This window comes from Tachyglossus aculeatus, chromosome 7, assembly GCF_015852505.1.
Source record: "Tachyglossus aculeatus isolate mTacAcu1 chromosome 7, mTacAcu1.pri, whole genome shotgun sequence".
In the NCBI taxonomy this organism is placed as follows: domain Eukaryota; kingdom Metazoa; phylum Chordata; class Mammalia; order Monotremata; family Tachyglossidae; genus Tachyglossus; species Tachyglossus aculeatus.
Genome location: NC_052072.1, coordinates 46824798 through 46847882, shown reverse-complemented (window position 1 = coordinate 46847882; position 23085 = coordinate 46824798). Strand labels below are relative to the sequence as shown.

The window sequence follows — 23085 nt, the reverse complement described above, 5'->3', positions numbered from 1 at the left end:
CCTTAAGATATACTATTGAATGACTGGATGCTTGGGGGTGTCTCGGGACATGGATAGACTTAGTTTCATTTGGGATCCACTCCTCACCTCGATTTTTAAAATAACATTTTTTGGGACTTCTGATATTACAGGTAGGAGTAACCACATACATACACACTCTATTTAACTGTCCTCGGTTGGGTTTCAGGCAGGAAATATTTAGCCCCTTTCTCCTCTCCTTCACTGAGGAACTCAGATTGGCAGAGAAGGAACAATAGGGAAGTCATTCCAAGCAGCCCAAGGCTCACAGGATTTGGCTCAATGAAGCCTACAAGTTTGGACCCAGCGGACCACGCTCAACCAAGGCAAAAAAACGTACTGGAAATGAATTTAGTTCAACCCCATGATTTTAATAGGTCAGTAGTTAAACCACTAGGCAGTCAACTCCCTAACCTGTTTGAAAGATGTCAGAAGTAGTGGATTCTCTTACCTCTCTCAAGAAGCCAATCCTCCTTTCCTGGAAAGTCCTTTTCTCTAAATTAGGTCCCTCATATTATAATAATAATTATGGTATTTCTTAAGTGCTTATTATGTGCCAAGCACTGCTCTAAGCGCTGTTATAGATACAAGGTAGTCAGATTGTCCCATGTGGGGCTCACAGTCTTAATCGTCATTTTACAGACGAGTTAACTGAGGCCCAGAAAAGTGAAATGACTTGCCCACGGTCACACAGCAGACAAGTGGAGGAGTCAGGATTAGAACCCATGACCTTCTGACTCCCAAGCCTATGGTCTATCCACTGCATCACACTGCTGAAATTTCTCTGAAGCTTAAGCCCACTTCTTAGCTTTCTGTCCCTTAAGGAGACAGAGAAGAGTTAATCTCTCTCCTCCAAGAATTTTAAATTATAAATAATAATAATGATGGCATCTGTTAAGCGCTATGTGCCAGGCACTGTACTAAGCGCTGGAGTGGATACAAGCAAATCAGGCTGGACACAGTCCCTGTCCCACGTGAAGCTCACAGTCTCAATCCCCATTTTACAGATTAGGTAACTGTGGCACAGAGAAGTGAAGTGACTTGCCCAACATCACACAGCAGACAAGTGATGGAGCTGGGATTGGAACCCATGGCCCTCAGGCCTCTGCTTTATCCATTACACCACACTGCCTCTTAATGCAAGGCAGGTTCCTGAAACCGGCCAGACCAAGACTTACCTGTTGTCTGAGCCACCTTGACCAGGCCCCTTCTAAAGATGCTTTTCAGTCTCAGCTTCATGTTAAAGTTTTTGGCTCCTCCGGTCACAGAGATTAAGAGGTTGGGGACATCGAGACCCCAGTGCTGTGTCATTAGATGATAGATAACCCTTGAGGGGGTGTCAAGGGAGACGCGTACATACTGCAGAGGGATCAAAACACATGAAAAAAAGAAAAGGAAAATAAAGGTTCCATATACAGTCCATTAGAACCGTGCTTTGCACATAGTAAGCACTTAAATGCCATTATTATTATTACTCACAGAAGCACAATTGAGGAACTCTCTGCACAGCAGAGGAAAAGCCAAGAAAATGGAATGCTTGGGCAGGGTGATTACAAAAATGCTTTAGACACATAAAAATAATATGGGAATAGATGAACTCATACCGGGGATGCGAGAACAAAATATATGATTTTCAGTGGTCTTATTAACCACACAGTTTCAGAAAGTGAATGGATCTAGAGCTTCCTCATCTACAAACTGGGAGTCATGATCCTTACTACTAGCCCGGCACAGGTGTTTTTTAAGAAATATCATGTTAACTCACATAATTGCCTTGCTTACTCGCATAATTGCCTCCACCCCATCATTCCTAACTGCCAATTTTTGAGGAGGAAATTAAAGATTGCCTCAGTAGCAAAAGCAGCCAGCTCAGGAAAAGGAGTCTGGTCAGAATACAGCGGATTAAGCCTTGTGCCACAGGAATTTCTTTTGAGAAGTATGTGTGAGCATCAGGGTGGAAAAATGAGTATGGTCAGAATGCCATGGATACAGCCTTGTGTTTCTTCTTTGAAACCTGCGTGGACATTCAGGGATATGAAGAGCTGTAGTCTGAAATGGGCCACTGCTGTAGGGACAGTGTCACATCGGGAGTTTCTTAAGAGACACGCAAACTCTCGGGTAGAAAGAGGAGGTCGGGTGGTGGAAGGGGAGGGGACAACGAGGAAGGTCACACTATTCATTGAGTGCTTATAATATGCAGCACTTGGGAGAGTGCATTTGAAGATAATAATCTCAAATATATATACCCGTATATATGTATATACCTGTACATATGTATATACATATTTATTACTCTATTTTATTTGTACATATTTAGTCTATTTATTTTATTTTGTTAATACGTTTTGTTCTCTATCTCCCCCTTCTAGACTGTGAGCCCACTGTTGAGTAGGAACCATCTCTATATGTTCCCAACTTGTACTTCCCAAGTGCTTAGTACAGTGCTCTGCACACAGTAAGTGCTCAATACGATTGAATGAATGAATGAAATGCTCCCTTGTCCCCTCTTTTCCTCTTTATCAGCAATGGTATTTCATTGAGCACTTACTGTGTGCAGAGCACTGTACTAAACGCTTGGGAGAGTAAAATGAAACAAAGCTGGCACACAACAAGCTTAGTTTGGTTCCCTTATTGCTAGACTTAATTCCCCTCTTAGCCATTCTCCAGTTTGAAGGTTGCAAAAATTATGCCAAGGGATGGAGCAATTATGCGAGTAAATACAGCAGATAAGTATTTTGGAAATAGAGAAGTTCTGTCAAAAGTTATACCTAATAATAACAGCTCTTGGTGAACAAAATATTCCCGGACAACACCATGTTCAATAACGTCCATGTCAGAGACTTAAAGGCTTCAGCGTCCCCAGGTACTGCTTTCCCCTAACAGCTGCTCTGGTGCCCTAAAACCATTAACTTTGCCTCATATAGGACATGACTCAGAATAGTATGAAAACCTAGATTAGTGTGCTTATTCAACTCAACCCTCCCCACTGCAAAAGGGGAGAAAAGGTTGTAGTAAATCTCGAGGGGTGTGGAGAAAATGATGTGTCCTTCCAAAACCACCTTCTTCAGGGCAGGTCTCCAAGGCAAACACCCCCAAGCCAGTTTTGATGTGAATGAAGCCCCTTGTCTGCAGGAAAGAAAGATAAAGCAAACCAACCTTTCCCACCTTCTGCCCCAAACCAGTGAAGACAATGTCCCCAAAGGCATCTGTTGGCATTTCCTGGACATGTTTTTTCAGATCCCATTCTTTTCCCTGAAAGGTGTGGGGTTTCGTGGCCTCCTCCATATGTTGCTCTCTAGTATAGCCACATTCGCATACTACCTTCCTGCAAGGAGACACAGTCAACTGTTTCACAGAGCCTGGTACACAGACGGCAGGAGAGCACGGGTTAGACAATTTAGGGCAAGATTAGAAGGCTCATTTTCTGCTCACTGTCCACAAGCATTCTGGAAAGGGGCAGAAATAAATACATATATACACATATAGAAAGACAGACAGAGACACCCATTCTGACACCTACTCTCTCTCCAGTTTTAAGGAGAATTTCCTCCTGCAGCTCCACTGGCTTGGGGTGCCTGTGTCGAATTTGGTTTTCCAAGGATCTTTAGTTTCCAAGCGCCAGTCTCTGAAGAGGCTGGCCACCTTCTAATTCCCCCAGGTTCTTAAATCCAACCTATACTCTGGGCTTAGACTTACACCCAAAGAAATAGATGGTCTGACTACGTAATGGGCAAAAGGATTTTTCTTAGCCATCATGGAAGACCCTGGAGCCCTGAGCACTTTCTACCCCAGGAGTAAATGAGCTCCATCTGAGCACCTCTGCTAGGTCTTTTGGTAGCCCCATCTCAGGATGACGCAAAGATAGATAAAGATTGGAGAGGGGAATGCTTGAAAGCAGTTTTCTTACCCAGAATCCGATGTTTTGGAACTTTCAACAAAGTACATGCACTCCTTTTTCTTGATATTTTCAGGAATCCAAGAGCTGACATTCTCCTGGGGAGAAGCAAGGACGGGCAGAGAGGAAGGTCAAGCAAAAATATTAGCAATATTCAAGACAACATGATCAATCTTCCACATGCTTATTAATGTGCTGTGGTAAGTGCTCAAGAAACCACTGATTAATTAGCATCAACCTTTTCTAACGAGGAACTCACAGAGGTAGAGATAGAGGCGGTACAAAAAACAGATTGCCCAAGGGGCCTGAGGGAAAGAGGATTTGAGAGGTCCCAGGGTAAAGAGATATTTTAAGCTGTCACAGGGACCCTTGTGCAAAAAAGGAAGGAAGCTTCCCTCTTTGTTTTAGACCACCATGGGGACCAACTTACTGATTGCCAACTAGAATTCATTATTATCATTTAATTGATTAATCGATCAGAAGGGCTGGACAACAGGCCTACCTTCTCGTTGCTGCCAAAAGTAAACTGTGACCTCTTGCTCTTGAAAAGGCCACTGTTACTTCTTCTGAGGTTGGGTACCTTTTCTAGATCTGAAACCTTCTTGGACTGCAGGACATAACCGTCCCCATCCTCGGGGCAAGCCTTCTTCAGGCCTGACGATTCCATTCTAATTCTTGATTCTAAAGGCCTCCTCTCAGGTTGGTGTCAGTCTAGCTTGTTAATTTGAGGATTCCAGGAAAACTCCATTTTCAGGGTGCTAAAATGGAACAGGTATATCAGAGATAGGGAAAAAAGAAAAGAAAAACACTTACAAGCAAGAACTCAAGTGCAAGCCACCCATAAAATATGGAACTACATCCATCCCAACCACCTCGCGAAGTAGTTGGTGTGATGACATTTTGGGAAGTGTTTTATGGTCAGTGTTCAGAGCCACGACATTCTTACCAGAAGTGTGGAGTCGAAAACCAGTCCACCGGGGCACCACTGCAGACTTGGAGGGAAGATCTCACCCTTGGTGAAAAGTGGGGCATGATGTGTCCTGAACTTTAGCTGAGAGGGTCAGCTACAGTTAAGGGATATGAGTTTGAATTTAGGCCCTGCCCTCTATTTACCATTGAGTATCTTTATTTTGATAAGATGAATGTCATGTAAATCAGAAGAGGTAACAGCCACATCACCAATTTCCTTTGGGAATGACATGGGCAGGGAGAGGCGGGGGCAGAAAGCTCACATAGAGCTTTTAAAAGTTGCCTTCCTATTGAACACTGTTCTGAAACACTCAACTGGAATACGCATTTTTTTCCCCTAACCCCCAAGTTGTTCCCAACCAGATTACTTGTAATGGATAATTTGGTTAAAAAATATCTCTCGGAGGTAAATCCTTGCTAAGCTCCAGAATTTAAGCTTAAATGACCAAGTGCTTCTTCAGACGAGCGATAAAGGCAGGAAATTTGTTCCCAATGTGGGGTGAGGGGAATCTTAATAACTTGCAATGGTTGCCCGTATCCCAAAGGGTGACCTTTATGCTTTGATCTGGATGGATTTCCTGTTTGGACAATCTTTTGGGACTCTTCTGGAGTCAATGAATGAAGCATCCTTCACACAGAAACCTATCTTCCATGTCAATTATTTGCTAGGTTGCATTATGAATGGAGCCTATCTCTACTTATTTTCAGTAAATACCTCATTCCATGTCTGTGTTTTGTATTTGCTTCTTAACATTAGTTACGACTCCAGGTAGAACAGGAGTAATTCTCATTTTGCTAATCCACAAATCCGGCAATTATTAGTCCCACTAGAAACAGTCTTGCCACATTTCTCATTAAAGACATAATTGCTAATATGGTCTCAAATTACCAAGTACACTGCAGAAGAATGGCCAGCTTACTGTGAAGACTCACATCAAAAATGGAAGTTAAATAGCACTTGATTGAAGCAGAAAAGGATTTATGATGCAATTTCATTGTTTCCCTCATCTTTGCTTAATCACATAGCCCTGAAGTAAAACCTTGATGCTCTTAGGCCATTACAGCTAAGTGAACAAGCTAAACCCCCTTCTTCACCTGTGCCCTCTTTCACACACATTCAGCATTTTATGGTTACGAGGCCCAGTTTGTGGTGAAGGTTCAGCTAAATGGCTCAAATCTTTCTAAAAAAAACATTTCTCGTAAGTTCTGTTGTTGTTCCATTACTGATGCTAATGGAGAAAATGAGGAAAATGAGACCCCCAGGAGCTTTCCCACTTTGGGGGAAAAATTGATTTTCCAAGCCTCATTCTGTGGTTTTATACACCATGACACTTTTGTTGTAAGTACCTGAGTACTAGAGGCGCACTCCCACGATACAGCTGGATTATGTTCCTCAAAAATGTGGCTGTACCATGAAGGGTTATGTACTTTTTCAGACTTACATACAAATATGTTGAGCTGCAGGACCAGACAGTTGGGGCAAAATTGGACTGTAAATCCTTCCCCATAACCTTATCCCCTAGCTCTTACACCTCTCCTAATCCTTACAGATGTACTACTCTCTATAACCCAAATTCATCCTTCTCTCCCTAGTCCCCTCTCCCTGCCTTATTCATTCATTCAATCATATTTATTGAGTGCTTACTGTTTGCGGAGCACTGTACTAAGCGCTTGGGAAGTCCAAGTTGGCAACATATAGAGACGGTCCCTACTCACAGTCTAGAAGGGGGAGACAGGCAACAAAACATGTGGACAGGTGTCATCATCAGAATAAATAGAAGAAAAGCTAGATGCACATCATTAACAAAACAAATAGAACAGTAAATATGTACAAGTAAAATGAATAGAGCAATAAATCTGTACAAACATATAAACAAGTGCTGTGGGGAGGGGAAGGAGGGAGAGCTGGGGGGATGGGGAGGGGGAGAGAAAAAAGGGGGCTCAGTCTGGGAAGGCCTCCTGGAGGAGGTGAGCTCTCAGTAGGGCTTGGAAGGGAGGAAGAGAGCTAGCTTGGCAGATGTGCGGAGGGAGGGAATTCCAGGCCAGGGGGAGGACATGGGCCGACGGCGGGACAGGCGAGAACGAGGCACAGTGAGGATAATAATTATAATAATAATGGCATTTATTAAGCACTTACTATGTGCAAAGCACTGTTCCAAGCGCTTGAGAGGTTACAAGACAATCAGGTTTTCCCACGGGGGGCTCACAGCCCCCATCCCCATTTGATAGATGAGGGAACTGAGGCCCTATGCGCTCCGATTATTATTTTTTCTATATTTGAACAGTTTCTGCTTTGGGTCTGGCTATCGCCAGAGCCATCATGTTGGTCCTCCTCCCCTTTTGGGTCCTGGCTTGCAGTTCTTGCTCAGGGAGAAGTGCTACAAACGTGCTGGCAGCTGGGCCTGCAGGAATAGCCGTTGTCCAAATCCTGCCCCACACTATCTGTCTTCATTCCCAAGACTGAAGAGTTTAAGAAAAAAATCTGGACGTGGGAAATGTGGAGGATATAGGGAAGACAGAAAGCAGCATTGTGTAGTGGATGGGACCTGGGTTCTAATCCCGCCTCTGTCACTTGTCTGCTGGGTGACGTTGGGCGACTCACTTCACTTCTCTGGGCCTCCGTTCCCTCATCTGTAAAATGGGGATGAAGACTGTGAACCCCATGGAGGACATGGACTGTGTCCAACCTTATTAGTTTGTATGTACCCTGAGCATAGAACAGTGCTTGACACAGTTAGCTCTTAAATACCAATATCGTCATCACAGAAGGAGTGAGGAGAGTAAGGAGAGAGTGAGTTCAGGGTGCAGGAATGCAGAAAAGAGAAAGAAATACTGATGAAAACAGGGAAGAGACAGGAGGATGTAGTGCAGTAATTAACTTATAATAATAATTATGGTATTTGTTACAACTTCTCTCTGCATGTTCCCTCATCTGTAAAATGGGGATGAAGACTATGAGCCCCCCATGGAACAACCTGATCACCTTGTATCCCCCCCCCACCCCAGCACTTAGAACAGTGCTTTGCACAAAGTAAGCACTTTTTTTTTTTTGAGAATCAGCCCGGGCTTTGGAGTCAGAGGTCATGAGTTCAAATCCCAGCTCTGCCAATTGTTAGCTGTGTGATTTTGGGCAAGTCACTTAACTTCTCTGTGCCTCAGTTACCTCATCTGTAAAATGGGGATTAAGACTGTGAGCCCCCCGTGGGACAGCCTGATCACCTTGTAACCTCCCCAATTTTTACAACAGTGGTTTGCACATAGTAAGCACTTAATAACTGCCATCATTATTATTGTTAAGTGCTTACTATGTGCCAGGCACTGTAATATGTGCTGGAGTGGATACGAGCAAATCGGGTGGGAAACTGTCCCTGTCCCACAAGGGGCACACAGTCTCAATCCCCATTCTACAGATGAGGTAACTGAGGCACTGAGAATTGAGGTGACTCACCCAAGGTCACACAGCAGACAAGTGGCAGAGTCAGGATTAGAACCCATGACCTTCTGATTCCCAGGCCTGTGCTCTACCCATAGGCCATGCTGCTTCTCTTTTAATCAGGGATAGGGCTTTTGGAATAGTAATAATAATGATGATGGCATTTGTTAAACGCTTACTATGTGTAGAGTACTGTTCTAAGCGCTGGGGAGGGGGATACAAGGTGATTAACTTGCCCTATATGGGGTTCACAATTTTAATCCCCATTTTACAGATGAGGTAACTGAGGCTCAGAGAAGTTAAGTGACTTGCCCAAGGTCACACAGCAGTCATGTGGTGGGGTCGGGATTCAAACCCATGACCTCTGACTCCAAAGCCCGGGCTCTTTCCACTGAGCCACGCTGCTTCTCATTATGTGCCAGGCACTGTACTAAATGCTAGAGTGTGACCAAGTATCAATCATATTTATTGAGAACTGTTTATAGAGCACTGTACTATGCACTTGGGAGAGTACAATATAACAATAGAAGAGACACATTCCCTGCCTATACTGAGCCCAGCCCGCATCCTCCGCTGCTCTGTGCTAACCTCCTCACAGGGCCTTGTTCTCGCCTGTCCCGCCATTGACCCCCGGCCCACATCCCACCTCTGGCCTGGAATACCCTCCCTCTTCACATCCGCCAAACTAGCACAATTCCCCTCTTCAAAGCCCTACTGAGAGCTCACCTCCTCCAGGAGGCCTTCCCAGACTAAGCCTCCCTTTTCCTCTGCTCCTCCTCTCCACGCCCCAACTCCCTCCCTCTTCTCTACCCCCTCCCAGCCCCACAACACTTCTGTATATATGTACATATTATATTTATTTTATTATGTGTATATATCTATAAATCTATTGATTTATATTGATGCCGTTGTTGCCTAATTGTTTTGTTGTCCGTCTTCCCCCTTTTAGACTGGGAGCCGTTGTTGGGTAAAGATTGTCTCTGTTCCCGAATTGTACTTTCCAAGCGCTTAGTACAGTGCTCTGCACACAGTAAGCGCTCAGTACAATGGAATGAATATATTCCTGGGCTGTGGATCCTGTGAGATATCCACTACCCATGGGTAGACCTGTATTTGTGAGCCCTCTGTTGGGTAGGGGCTGTCTCTATATGTTGCCAACTTGTACTTCCCAAGAGCTTATTACAATGCTCTGCACACAGTATGCGCTCAGTACGATTGAATGAATATATCCTTGGGCTGCGGATCCTGTGAGATATCCACTACCCACAGGAAGACCTGTATTTGTGAGCCCACTGTTGGGTAGGGACCGTCTCTATATGTTGCCAACTTGTACTTCCCAAGCACTTAGTACAGTGCTCTGCACACAGTAAGCGCTCAATAAATACGATTGAATGAATGAATGAATTTTAGAAGGTACAGAAAATCCTAGGCCAACTGAACTTTGCTGAGGAACTAGAAGGATTTGTCAGATGCAGGGTGCGTGTTCCAGCAATACCTCAGGTTCCACCTCGAGAAAAATCACACTGATACTTCTGATCAGAGTGGATGGTTTTTTGGTTTTCTGTCCCTTTTCCCTTCCTATTCACCCCAGAACTCTCTCCCCAACTGTGCAGCAGCATGGCATGGTGGATAGAGCACGGGCCTGGGAATCAGAAGGTCAAGGGTTCTAATCCCAGCTCTGCCACTTATCTGCTGTGTGACCTCGGGCAAGTCTCTTCACTTCTCTGGGCCTCAGTTACCTCATCTGTAAAATAATGATTGAGACTGCGAGCCCCATGTGGGACAGGGAATGGGTCCAACCTGATTTGCTTGGATCCATCCCAGTGACTGGCTCATAGTAAGCACTTAAAAACCACAATTATGATTATTATTATTACTCTCATCACAGAGCAGGGAATTCCAGTTAACATAATCCTACTGAAACTGGACTGAGCCCTTCGTTTGATGCTTTTCAACCAATGGTACCCACAGCCCTGGAAGTACTTCAGAGAAGAGCAGGTACTGTGTGTCCCCAAATCCTGCTGCTGAGGACAGGGAGAAATCCAAGAACTTGATTCTCCATTTTTGTTACCCCCAAGGGAGAAGTCTCCATGAAGATACGTGGAGTAGAGTGAAGAGCAGACAGTTTTGCCCCTTAAGGTAATTAGAATGCCTGTCTCCCAGATGCAGATCAAAAGTAATTCTCCTATCCTCATCCTCTTAAAAGTATCCAAGACTATTCCTGTCTTAACTGCTGCTATAAGAAAAAAGTCCTCAGAATTCCATATGGTAGAAAAATTAGATGGAAAAATGTCATCTGATTGCTAATCCAAAGACCAATGTTAATTTAAAAAACCCAACCTTGAATTTACAAGGCACATTTTCTCCCAGGTTCAAAGTGTTCTTGCATCTAATAGCTCATATCATCACCTATCCCTGTGAGTCCTGTTGGGACACATATAATTAGATCACTTCCAGCCTAGGGTACATAAACTGCCTAGATTTTAGATAAGACTGTTGGTATAACAGCTCATCCCATCTGTCACTCATTCCTCAAGCATCTGCCTCTGTGCTATGTTTCCTATTAACTTATTCACCTCTCCCCCTACTTCATCCCACCCCTCCATCCATTAATTTTCCAAATTAATTTCCCTCCTGAATTTCTGCAGATCTTCAAGTCCTTCCTTTTTCTCCTACTACAATAATAATAACGATAGTACTTGTTAAGCATTTACTAATGTGCCAAGCACTGTATTAAGCACTAAGGTAGATACAATAAATAATCATAATGATGGTATTTGTTAAGTGCTATGTGCTAAGCACTATCTAAGCACTGGGGGAGATACAAGGTAATCAGGTTGGCCCTCATGGGCTCAGTCTTAATCCCCATTTTACAGGTGAGCTGAGGCAAAGAGAAGTTAAGTGACTTGCCCAAAGTCACACAGCTGATAAGTGGCAGAGCCAGGATTAGAACTCACAACCTCTGACTCCCAAGACGGTGCTCTTTCCATAAGGTAATAACATTGACACAAACCCTTTCCCACATAGGGTTCAAAGCCTAAATAAAAACACATCTTCTAAGAACTGCATTCCATCCCCACTGCCCCCACAACTCTCCCAACTTTTCAACTCACCTTAAGAATTCCTGCTGTCAATTTATAGATGAAACTCTCCACAAATCATCTTGAACCTATCTGTAGACTGAGGAAAATGCCATAAGAATTTAATATATGAAAGAAAGAAAATGATGTATTGGAGAAATTAGTAGGAAACCACAAAATATGTGGTCCTGCTAGACAATTCTGGACTGAAATGATATCTTATGAGACATTTTTAAAGCATTGCCAAATGCACTAAAACCAGTGTACAAAATAGGAGTATATATTCATATGCAGGACCCAATCATGGGAGAACATTTGAAAAAGCTGGGATGTATAATGAGCACATAGAAAGGGTCACTTGAGGTGGACAGCTACACCACTTGTAGGGTCACCCAAGATGTGCACACAATTAAGGTAACACATGGGGTAGGACTACATCAGGCTCTACAAAACTTGCCACACACACACACACAACACAAGAAATCCAGACGCATAGCAGTGTAAAGAACATACATACATGACAGAAGACCCCACAAGAACGTCACATGGATAATAATAGCCCTGTAGTAGAATCTTTACCTGGACCCATATATGAAGGCTAAAAAGAAGAGACCCTTATGAACTCAAACCCAGCAAGAGGCATAATGCATGCACTGAACATTTTGCAAAATGCTTTTAGGCATTTATCCAGCTCTTTGTGTTAAGCTGCTCTTCAGAATGCAGCACCAGCAGCACAGTTCCAATAATGCTGCAGAGCTGCAATGCGAGCATTTCTTTCAGCTCCGTCTGCGTTGCTCAAGTGCAGAAGGGACAGAAGCAGAGCTAGAAATCCCCAGCTATGCAGCTTCAGGGCCCCCGGCTGAAGTTGGACAAGCCACGGACACGAATGGGAAATCGTAGCATTCACTACCTTCTCCGCAGTGTCTTCCTCTCCTGTGACTTCTTCTGCCAGAGCTTGGTGACAGGTGTAGGGAATAAATCTCAGCCTTCCCCCCCTCCAAGGAAGTCATTTCATTCACCAATATCCAGCTGGTGAGAGAGAGGCATCAGCTGAGACATCTCGAGACTGACTGCATTTCAGAGATGGCAGTTCTCCAACAAATCAGACTGCAGATGCAGCCAAGCCCTTTGACCTCCAGGGAACCAGCGGAGAGAGACTGTAGGGAAGAAAGTGGCTGCACAGCAGAGGATACAGTCATTCAAATGTATTGATTGAGTGCTTACTGTGCACAGAGCACTGTACTAAGCGCTTGGGAAGTACAAGTCGGCAACATATAGAGACGGTCCCTACCCAACAATGGGCTCACAGTCTAGAAGGGGGAGACAGACGACAAAACGTGTAGACAGGTGTCAAAACCATCAGAATAAATATAATTATAGCTATATCATTAGCAGAATAGAGTAGTAAATATGCACAAGTAAAATAAATAGAGTAATAAATCTGTACAAATACATATAAGTGCTGTGGGGAGGGGAAGGAGGTAGGGCAGAGGTGGGGATGGGGAGGAGGAGAGGAAAATGGGGGGCTCAGTCTGGGAAGGCCTCCTCCAACTCGGTTGCTTCTCTACAAATAGTGGGAAGAGTATTTACTGAACGCTATTAACACTGAGGAAAATAAAATGCACTGGAGAGAATTACACCTTCCCTGGCCTCCCAGGGGTTCACAATCTACGAATAAAATGGGGGCAGGTGGGAGGAGGAGCTTGGTAACGTACACTATAAGGAAAGGAACTGACAAGAAAAAAAACACACCCAAAATAGAGGTCAACAGGTCATGCTTAGAACAGTCCTTTAGTGCTTAGAACAGTGCTTGGCACATAGTAAGAGCTTAACAAGTACCATTATAAAAAAAAGGGAACTAGTAGAACCTTTACAGAGCTGTCACCCAGTCTATCTTAAGTTCAGTCACAACCAAAGCTGTCCACATCAATCAATGGTATTCATTCATTCAATCATATGAGCTGTCCACATCAATCATTGGTATTCATTCATTCAATCATATTTATTGAGCACTTACTATGTGCAGATCACTGTACTAAGTGCTTGGGAAGTACAAATTGGCAACATATAGAGACTACATGTTTTGTTTTGTTGTCTGTCTCCCCCTTCTAGACTGTGAGCCCGTTGTTGGGTAGGGGCCGTCTCTATGTGTTGCCGACTCGTACTTCCCAAGCGCTTAGTACAGTGCCCTGCATATAGTAAGTGTTCAATAAATACGATTGAATGAATGGAGACAGTTCCTACCCAACAACGGGCTCACAGCCTAGAAGGGGGAGACAGACAAAAAAACCCCAAAAAACAAGTAGACAGGGTGAGCACTTACTGTGTGCAGAGCACTGTACTGAGCACTTGGAAAGTACAATTCAGCAACAGATAGAGACAATCTCTACTCAACAATGGGCTCACAGTGTATTGAACACTTACTGCATGCAGAGCAATGTACTAAGCACTTGGAAAGTACAATTCAGCAACAGATAGAGAAAATCCCTACCCAACAACTGGCTCACAGTCTATTGAACACTTACTGCATGCAGAGCACTGTACTAAGCACTTGGGAGAATACAGTATAATAGAGTTGGCAGACCAGTTCCCTGCCCATAAGGAGTTTATAATCTAGAGGTCTCCATCACAGTAGGAAACCCCTCAGTAACTATTCTTACCTGCCTCCTTCAAACCACCCTGATTAACTCCCTGAATCCCAAGTCACATCAACCCAACAGCCATCTTTATTAATAATAATAATGATGGCATTTGTTAAGCACTTACTATGTACAAAGCACTGTTCTAAGCACTGGGGGGGGATACAAAGTGATCAGGTTGTCCCATGTGGGGCTCACAGTCGTAATCCCCATTTTACAGATGAAGGAACTGAAGCTCAGAGAAGTGAAGTGACTTGCCCAAGGTCACACAGCAGACAGGTGGTGGAGCCGGAATTAGAACCCACGACCTCTGACTCCCAAGCCTCGGCCCTCGCATATATGGGCATACCAAATTGTATGCCATGATTAATTCTGATTCTGCTCTTTGTAAATATATTGTGTGCCTCCTCCATTAGACTGTAAATTCCTTGCCAACAGGAAGCATATCTTGGGCTTTCCTTGTACTTTCCCAAGTGTCTACTATAGTGCCTGGCATTCAGCAGGTGTTCACGAGAAGCAGCGTGGCTCAGTGGAAAAAAGCACGGCCTTTGGAGTCAGAGGTCATGGGTTCAAATACCAGCTCTGCCAATTGTCAGCTATGTGACTTTGGGCAAGTCACTTAACTTCTCTGGGCCTCAGTTCCCTCATCTGTAAAATGGGGATGAAGACTGTGAGCCCCCTGTGGGACAACCTGATCACCTTGTAACCTCCCCAGCACTTACAACACTGCTTTGCACATAGTAAGTGCTTAATAAATGCCATCATCATTATTATTTTTATTAAATACCACTGCTTCTACTAGTGGTCCTAGTGGAGAATCAATCAATCAATCAATCGTATTTATTGAGCACTTACTGTGTGCAGAGCACTGTACTAAGCGCTTGGGAAGTACAAGTTGGCAACATATAGAGATAGTCCCTACCCAACAGTGGGCTCACAGTCTAGAAGGGGGAGAAGCAGCGTGGTTCGGTGGAAAGAACCTGGGCTTTGGAGTCAGAGGTAGTGGGTTCAAATCCCAGCTCTGCCACTTGTCAGCTGTGTGACTTTGGACAAGTCACTTCTCTGAACCTCTGTTACCTCATCTGTAAAATAGGGATGAAGACTGTGAGCCCCCCGTGGAACAACCTGATCACCTTGTAACCTCCCCAGCACTTAGAACAGTGCTTTGCACATAGTAAGCGCTTAATAAATGCCCCAGCACTTAGAACAGTGCTTTGCCCATACTAAGCGCTTAATAAATGCTATCATCATTATTATTATTATTATTACTACCCAAAGTCCATAGGGAGTTTGGTAGGGGGGGATGAGGCGGGGGTCAGTCCAGGGCTTCGATCCTCAGCAAAGGAGTTTCCAGCTCCCCCTTCTTCTAGGGTGGTCATTTCCACACTCCAAGTCAATCAAGCCATCAGTGGTATTTATTTAGCGCTTACTGAGTGCAGAGCACTGTACTAAGTACTTGGGCAAATACAACAGAATTAATGGACCTGAGTCCTGCCCAAAATGAGCAAGTGGAACTGAAGGACTTGAACCTTGCCCTGGGGGAGGATGAGGGTTTGGATGCACATTTGAGTGTTTGGAAAAACAGCTGGCCCTTCTCTAAAGAAGAGAAAATGGTCCCAGTTAAGGATCCTGAAACCAACACAACTAGGGAAGCTCCTTGGGGCCACCCCAGGATTCAAGACAAGATCCTCCCAGTCAATAAATCCATCAATCAATGGTATTTATTGAGTGCTTACTAAGTGCAGAGAACTGTACTAAGTCCTGGGAAGAGCACAAAAACAGAACTAGCAGATGCGTGGCTCAATGGAAAGAGCCCGGGCTTTGGAGTCAGAGGTCATGGGTTCAAATCCCTGGTCCTCCACCTGTCAGCTGTGTGACTTTGGGCAAGTCACTTCTCTGTGCCTCAGTTACCTCGTCTTTAAAATGGGGATTAAAACTGTGAGCCCCCCATGGGACAACCTGATCACCTTGTAACCTCCCCGGCGCTTAGAACAGTGCTTTGCACATAGTAAGTGCTTAACAAATACCATCATTGTTATACGCTCCCTGCTCATACGAACTTATAGACTAGAGGGGGAGATAGACATCAGTAAAAATAAGTGATTTACAACAGCGCTTAGTGCAATGCTTGGCAAACAGTAAGCGCTCAATCAATCAATCAATCAATCGTATTTATTGAGTGCTTACTGTGTGCAGAGCACTGTACTAAGCGCTTGGGAAGTACAATAAATGATTGAATAATTTAAAGATCGGGCTGTGGGACTGGAGATGGGGTGAATATCCCATGTCCAAAGGTCACTGTTGCGGAAAACACTCGACTCGCTCCCCTGAGGACCCCTGGAAGGTTCACAGTTGTCTGCATTGAGTGAAGATGTAGAATTAAGTGGTTCAGGATCACTCACGTTGGATATTTGTACGTCAAAGAGGTGGCTGTCGGACTAATAATAATGGTATTTGTTAGGCGCTACTAAGCGCCAGAGGGTTTGGGCTGTCTGTAAGGGGGTGACTGCCAGTTAAGCTTGCACCCCCCAAGCGCATGGGGGTCACTAGATGGAAAAAAACCCTGACTGGACCCCATCTATGAAAGTTCTCAGACCCTGTCTGCTGTGTGACCTTCTCACCAGGCTGGTACTTACAATATTCTTCAATTCTAGAAGCAGCGTGGCTCAGTGGAAAGAGCCCGGGCTTGGGAGTCAGAAGTCATGGGTTCAAATCCCGGCACAGCTGCTTGTCAGCTGCGTGACCTTGGGCAAGCCACTTAACTTCTCTGTGCCTCAGTTCCCTCATCTGTAAAATGGGGATGAAGACTGTGAGCCCCAAGTGGGACAACCTGATCACCTTGTATCCTCCCCAGCACTTAGAGCACATAGTAAGTGCTTAACAAACAAATACCATTATTATTATTTAATAATGCGACCTGCTTTATTTCTGTGACTTCAAATTTGTATAGTGAGCATTTATACGCATCCTCGCCCTCTTAACCATGGTATTTGCAGCGTGGATCAGTGGAAAGAGCACAGGCTTGGGAGTCAGAGGTCATGGGTTCTAATCCCGACTCTGCCACTTGTCAGCTGTGTGACTTTGGGCAAGTCGTTTCACTTCTCTGGGCCTCCGTTCCCTCATCTGTAAAATGGGGATTAAGACTGTGAGCCCCATGTGGGACAACCTGATTACCTTGTGTTCCCCCTAGCACTTAGAACACTGCTTGACACATAGGAAGCGCTTAAAAAATGCCATCATTATTATTATTAATATTATTTGTCCACTTTTGCCTACTAGTTCCCCAATTATGTTGTAAACTCCTGGAAACATCAGAAATTTTCCTTCTTTAGGGTAATCCTTAAGCAGACACCATGGACGTTCAATAAATATGAGGAAAGAGAAAGAGAAGATCCAATTTCTCCCTCAGTAAAGACAAAAAAAGAGTGTTTCAGTCAATGTCTCTTGAATCTGAGAGTCCACATGAAAGTAAAACAGGCTTAGTTAGGGATTCTTGCATCTGAGGTGTTTCATTTTTCTCTCTGCTTTTCCAGTCCCTTCCAGTCTTAAATATCAGGCAGATAAAGAAGCACTGCGGCTCAGTGGAAAGAGCGCGGGCTTGTGAGTCAGAGGTCATGGGTTTGAATCCCAGTTCAGCCACCTGTCAGCTGTGTGACCTTGGGCAACCCCCTTCACTTCTCTGTGCCTCAGTTACCTCATCTGTAAAAATGTGCCATCATTATTATTATTATTCTCTGGGCCTCAGTTACCTCATCTGTAAAAATGGGGATTAAAACCGTCCCCGTGGGACAACCTGATCACCTTGTAACCTCCCCAGTGCTTAGAACAGTGCCTTGCACATAGTAAGTGCTTAATAAATGCCATTATTATTATTATTATTATTATCTGTGAAATGGGGATTAAGACTGTGAGCCCCACGTGAGACAACCTGATCACCTTGTATCCCCTCCAGCGCTTAGAACAGTGCTTTGCACATAGTAAGCGCTTAACAAATACCATCATTATTATTATTATTTTTAAAAACTAGTATTTAATTCCTTCAAAGATTGAAAAATGGTAAGAATGGGCTCCGGACACTTCCCAAACTTCCCCCTCCTCCCTGCAGGCTGCGGTTAGAGCCCCCTTTCCTCTGGCACCACACTGATCTGTGCGGTTACCTCCGGCATGATAACTTTCTCTTTCAGTGAGGTCACCCTATACCGTGAATGCCTTTAATAATTTATAAGAAGCATCATAGTCATGGCAAAACAATGCCATTAATGACCACATGACCAAAGGTGAGCCTGGTGATCTGAAGCCCTAAGTCCTCCCTTGAAAAATCTAATCTAAGGTAAATACTAGTGAAATTATTTTGAGAGCACTTAAATCACCGTGGAAAGCAGCTGCGATCTACACTGCCTGTGAGAGAGTGTAAATGTTAATAATGGCATTTATTAAGTGCTTAACTATGTGCAAAGTACTGTTCTAAGCAGTGGGGAGGATACAAGGTGATCAGGTTGTTCCACGGGGGGCTCACAGTCTCCCCTCCCATTTTACAGATGAAGGAACTGAGGCACAGAGAAGTGAAGTGACTTGCCCAAAGTCACACAGCTGACAATTGGGGGAGCCAGGATTTGAACCTGTGACCTCTACACTGGGCCACGCTGCTCCTCTCTAGAAGGCTGTGTTCCTTGAGTAGCAAACTCAAACATAAATGTCTCTTCCTACAAATGAGCAAGATCAAAAAATCAAGAAGACTATCAAGTTTCTTTTTTGATACTACACCAAAAAGTAAATAAAAATGGAATTTGTTTTTAACAGGCTTCGGAAACGATGGAAAGTACATTACGTCTAGGTCGGAGAAACCTCTAACAGCATAAATGAGACCATGTTAGTAAAATTTAATTTCTACCTGTTCGGAGTCTGGATCTTCTGACCATGAATAATACATGGAAGCAATGAGGTCATGATTCTGGATCTGAAGAGGCATGGGATAAGAAATGTAAGTGGCACGTCTGTAGAGAGCATTTCAGAAATCATCTCATTTTAGTCATAAAGCTTTTTTTTCCTCCTTTAAGGCAATGACTGAAATCCATTCTAGCACATTCTTCTTGTGAACAAGTTCACAAGATTTGTTCTAGGATTTTCTTGCCATTAACTCCTCTAGAGTTAACGGAAGTTAGAGTTAGAAGCAACATGGCTTAGTGGATCAAGCGCTTAGTACAGTGCTCAAGCGCTTAGTACAGTGCTCTACACACAGTAAGCGCTCAATAAATACGATTGATAAATACGATTGATAGAGCACGGGCCTGGGAATCAGAAGGTCCTGAGTTCTAATCCTGACGCCGCCACTTGTTTGCTGTGCGACCTTGGGCAAGTCTCTTCGCTTCTCTGTGCCTCAGTTACCTCATCTGTAAAATGGGGGTGGAGACGGTGAGCCCCACAGGGTACAGTGGACATGGGACATATATATGTATATATAATAATACACATATTATTATATATACATATATGTATATATGTTTGTACGTATTTATTACTCTATTTTATTTGTACATATCTATTCATTTCATTTTGTTAGTATGTTTGGTTTTGTTCTCTGTCTCCCTCTTTGAGACTGTGGGTAGGGACTGTCTCTATATGTTGCCAACTTGTACTTCCCAAGCGCTTAGTACAGTGCTCTGCACACAGTAAGCGCTCAATAAATACGATTGATTGATTGATTGACAGGGATTGTGTCCAACCCAACTTGCTCGTATCCACCCCAGCGCTTAGTACAGTGCCTGGCACAAAATAAGTGCTTAATAAATACCATAGCTATTATTATTATTTTTTAGAGCTCTCCACAGTTGAGCTTTATATTCACTTTTAAAAGTCACCCGATCATGGTCGGGAGGATAAAACTTTGCCATTTGCTTTGCCCCTTGGGTTGTGGATACCAAAATTATTATTGTTATTATTAGAAGACACAGTTTCCATTTTAGTCTCCATTTGGAAGCTGGAATGGAGCTAAAATGGTAGCTCTACTTCTTGCCTTATTAGTAGGGTACGGCTCTCCAGCTTGGACTAATAATCCTACGGAGTTAAAGAGACTCTTCCCTAATCTGCCTAGACCTGGGAATCTTAAAACAGGATGGTTTCTTCCACTTTGCCAATTAATAGTAGTGATTAATGAAGGTCCACAAAGTGCTTGTGAGGATACGATGGAATAAGTAATATAACAAATACCATAATTATAACCCCCCAGCGTGGCTTAGTGGGTAAAGCACGGGCCTGGGATTCAGAAAGCCATGAGTTCGAATCCCAGGTCCACCACTTGTCTGCTGTGTGGCAAGTCACTTCACTTCTCTGGGCCTCAGTTACCCCATCTGTAAAATGGGGATTAAGACTGTGAGCCCCATGTGGGACATGAACTCCGTCCAAGTAGATTTGCTGGGGCTTGGCACTTAGTAAGTGCTGAACAAAGACCATATTTTAGAGAAGCAGTGTGGCTTAGTGGAAAGAGCAGGGACTTGGGAGTCAGAGGTCATGGGTTCTAATCCCAGCTTTGCCATTAATCGGCTGTGTGACTTTGGACAAGTCACTTCTCTGTGCCTCAGTTCCCTCATCTGTAAAATGGGTTGAAGACTGTGAGCCCCATGTGGGACAACCTACTTACCCTGTATCTCCCCCAGTGCTTAGAATGGTTCTTGGCACATAGTAAGCGCTTAACAAATACCATCATTATAAGTAGAGCTGATACGTGCCCTTAAATCAGTTCCCAACCTAGCCAGATTCTGCCCCGGGGTTTACTACACTACAGTCAATATCACAGTCAGTAGTTGCGATATTTGTTCTAACGATTTTGACACCTGTCTACACGTTTTGTTTTGTTGTCTGTCTCCCCTTCTAGACTGTGAGCCCGTTGTTGGGTAGGGACCGTCTCTGTTTCCGACTTGTATTTCCCAAGTGCTTAGTACAGTGCTCTGCACACAGCAAGCGCTCAATAAATAAGATTGAATGAATGAATGAATATCTGTTGCCGACGTGTCCTCTCCCAAGCGTTTAATCCAGTGCTCTGCACACAGTAAGCGCTCAATAAATACGACTGAATGAATGAATGTGGGTGACTGGGTTGCCCCACGGGGGGTGAGGGTGGGGTTCACGGTCTTCATCCCCATTTTCCAGATGAGGGCACTGAGGCCCGGAGAAATGAAGTGACTTGCCCAAGATCGCCCAGCTGACAAGCGGTGGAGGCGGGATTCGAACCCACCACCTCTGACTCCCAAGCCCGGTTTCTTTCCACTGCACCACGCTGCTTCTCTAAAAGGATGGCAATTGTTCATTCATTCAATAGTATTTATTGAGCGCTTACCGTGTGCAGAGCACTGTACTAAGAGCTTAAGCGCTTACTATGTGCAAAGCACTGTTCTAAGCGCTGGGGAGGATACAAGGTGATCAGGTTGCCCCACGGCGGGGGCTCACAGTCTTCACCCCCATTTTCCAGATGAGGGAACTGAGGCCCAGAGAAGTGAAGTGACTTGCCCAAGGTCGACCAGTGGACAAGCGGTGGAGGTGGGCTTCGAACCCACGACCTCTGACTCCCAAGCGCGGGCTCTTTCCACTTAGCCACGCTGCTCCTCTAAAATGATGGCATTTGTTAAGCGCTTACTATGTGCAAAGCACTGTTCTAAGCGCTGGGGAGGATACAAGGTGATCAGGTTGTCCCACGGGGGGGCTCACAGTCTTCATCCCCATTTTCCAGATGAGGGAACTGAGGCCCGGGGAAGTGAAGTGACTTGCCCAAGATCGCCCAGCTGACAAGAGGTAGAAGCAGCATTCGAACCCACGACTTCTGACTCCCAAACCCGGGCTCTTTCCACTGCGTCACGCTGCTCCTCTAAGAGGACGGCATTTGTTCATTCATTCAATAGTATTTATTGAGCGCTTACTGTGTGCAGAGCACTGGACTAAGAACTTAGGCGCTTACTATGTGCAAAGCACTGTTCTAAGCGCTGGGGAGGATACAAGGTGATCAGGTTGTCCCACGGGGGCGGCGGGGGCTCCCAGTCTTCATCCCCATTTTCCAGATGAGGGAACTGAGGCCCGGAGAAGTGAAGTGACTTGCCCAAGGTCGCCCAGCGGACAAGCGGTGAAGGTGGGATTCGAACCCACGACCTCTGACTCCCAAAAGCGGGCTCTTTCCACTGCGCCACGCTGCTCCTCTAAAATGATGACATTTGTTAAGCGCTTACTATGTGTAAAGCACTGTTCTAAGCGCTGGGGAGGATACAAGGTGATCAGGTTGTCCCACGGTTGGGGGGCTCCCAGTCTTCATCCCCATTTTCCAGATGAGGGAACTGAGGCCCGGAGAAGTGAAATGACTTGCCCAAGGTCGCCCAGCTGACAAGCGGCGGAGGCGGGATTCGAACCCGGGACCTCTGACTCCCAAGCGGGGGCTCTTTCCACTGCGCCACGCTGCTCCTCTAAGAGGACGGCATTTGTTCATTCATTCATTCATTCAATAGTATTTATTGAGCGCTTACTGTGTGCGGAGCACTGGACTAAAAACTTAAGCGCTTACTATGTGCAAAGCACTGTTCTAAGCGCTGGGGAGGATGCAAGGTGATCAGGTTGTCCCACGGGGGGGGGGGGGGGGGGTGCTCAGTCTTCATCCCCATTTTCCAGATGAGGGAACTGAGGCCCGGGGAAGTGAAGTGACTTGCCCAAGATCGCCCAGCTGACAAGTGTGGAGGCGGAATTCGAACCCACGACCTCTGACTCCCAAGCCCGGGCTCTTTCCACTGTGCCATGCTGCTCCTATAAAACGATGGTTGTCCCACGGGGGGGGGGCTCACAGTCTTCATCCCCATTTTCCAGATGAGGGAACTGAGGCCCGGAGAAGTGAAGTGACTTGCCCAAGGTCGCCCAGCTGACAAGCGGCGGAGGCGGGATTCGAACCCGGGACCTCTGACTCCCAAGCGGGGGCTCTTTCCACTGAGCCACGCTGCTTCTCCCAGAGACGAGGCCCCGCCCCCTGGCGACGATGCCACGCCCCTAGCGACGAGACTCCGTCTCCTAGCAACGCGGCCG

The 23085-nt window shown here is 45.0% G+C and overlaps 1 protein-coding gene across 2 annotated transcripts in view; it reads right to left on the bottom strand.

The window, feature by feature from the left end:
- The window catches only part of TRPM2 (transient receptor potential cation channel subfamily M member 2), a 54784-nt gene extending 42390 nt beyond the window's left edge, over positions 1 to 12394 (bottom strand). Inside the window, exons 1-7 of one of the 2 annotated variants that reach the window (XM_038749031.1) lie at positions 12306 to 12394; positions 11975 to 11993; positions 11429 to 11495; positions 4416 to 4671; positions 3926 to 4011; positions 3175 to 3343; positions 1197 to 1377 (exon numbers count right to left, since the gene is read on the bottom strand). In XM_038749031.1, coding sequence (XP_038604959.1) covers positions 1197 to 1377; positions 3175 to 3343; positions 3926 to 4011; positions 4416 to 4580 — 601 coding nt within the window. In that variant the 5' untranslated portion in view covers positions 4581 to 4671; positions 11429 to 11495; positions 11975 to 11993; positions 12306 to 12394. Of the gene's footprint in view, positions 1 to 1196; positions 1378 to 3174; positions 3344 to 3925; positions 4012 to 4415; positions 4672 to 11428; positions 11496 to 11974; positions 12021 to 12305 lie in introns of those variants that run through there. The other variant, XM_038749032.1, reaches the window with a different exon arrangement.
- Between the last annotated feature and the right edge of the window lie 10691 nt (positions 12395 to 23085).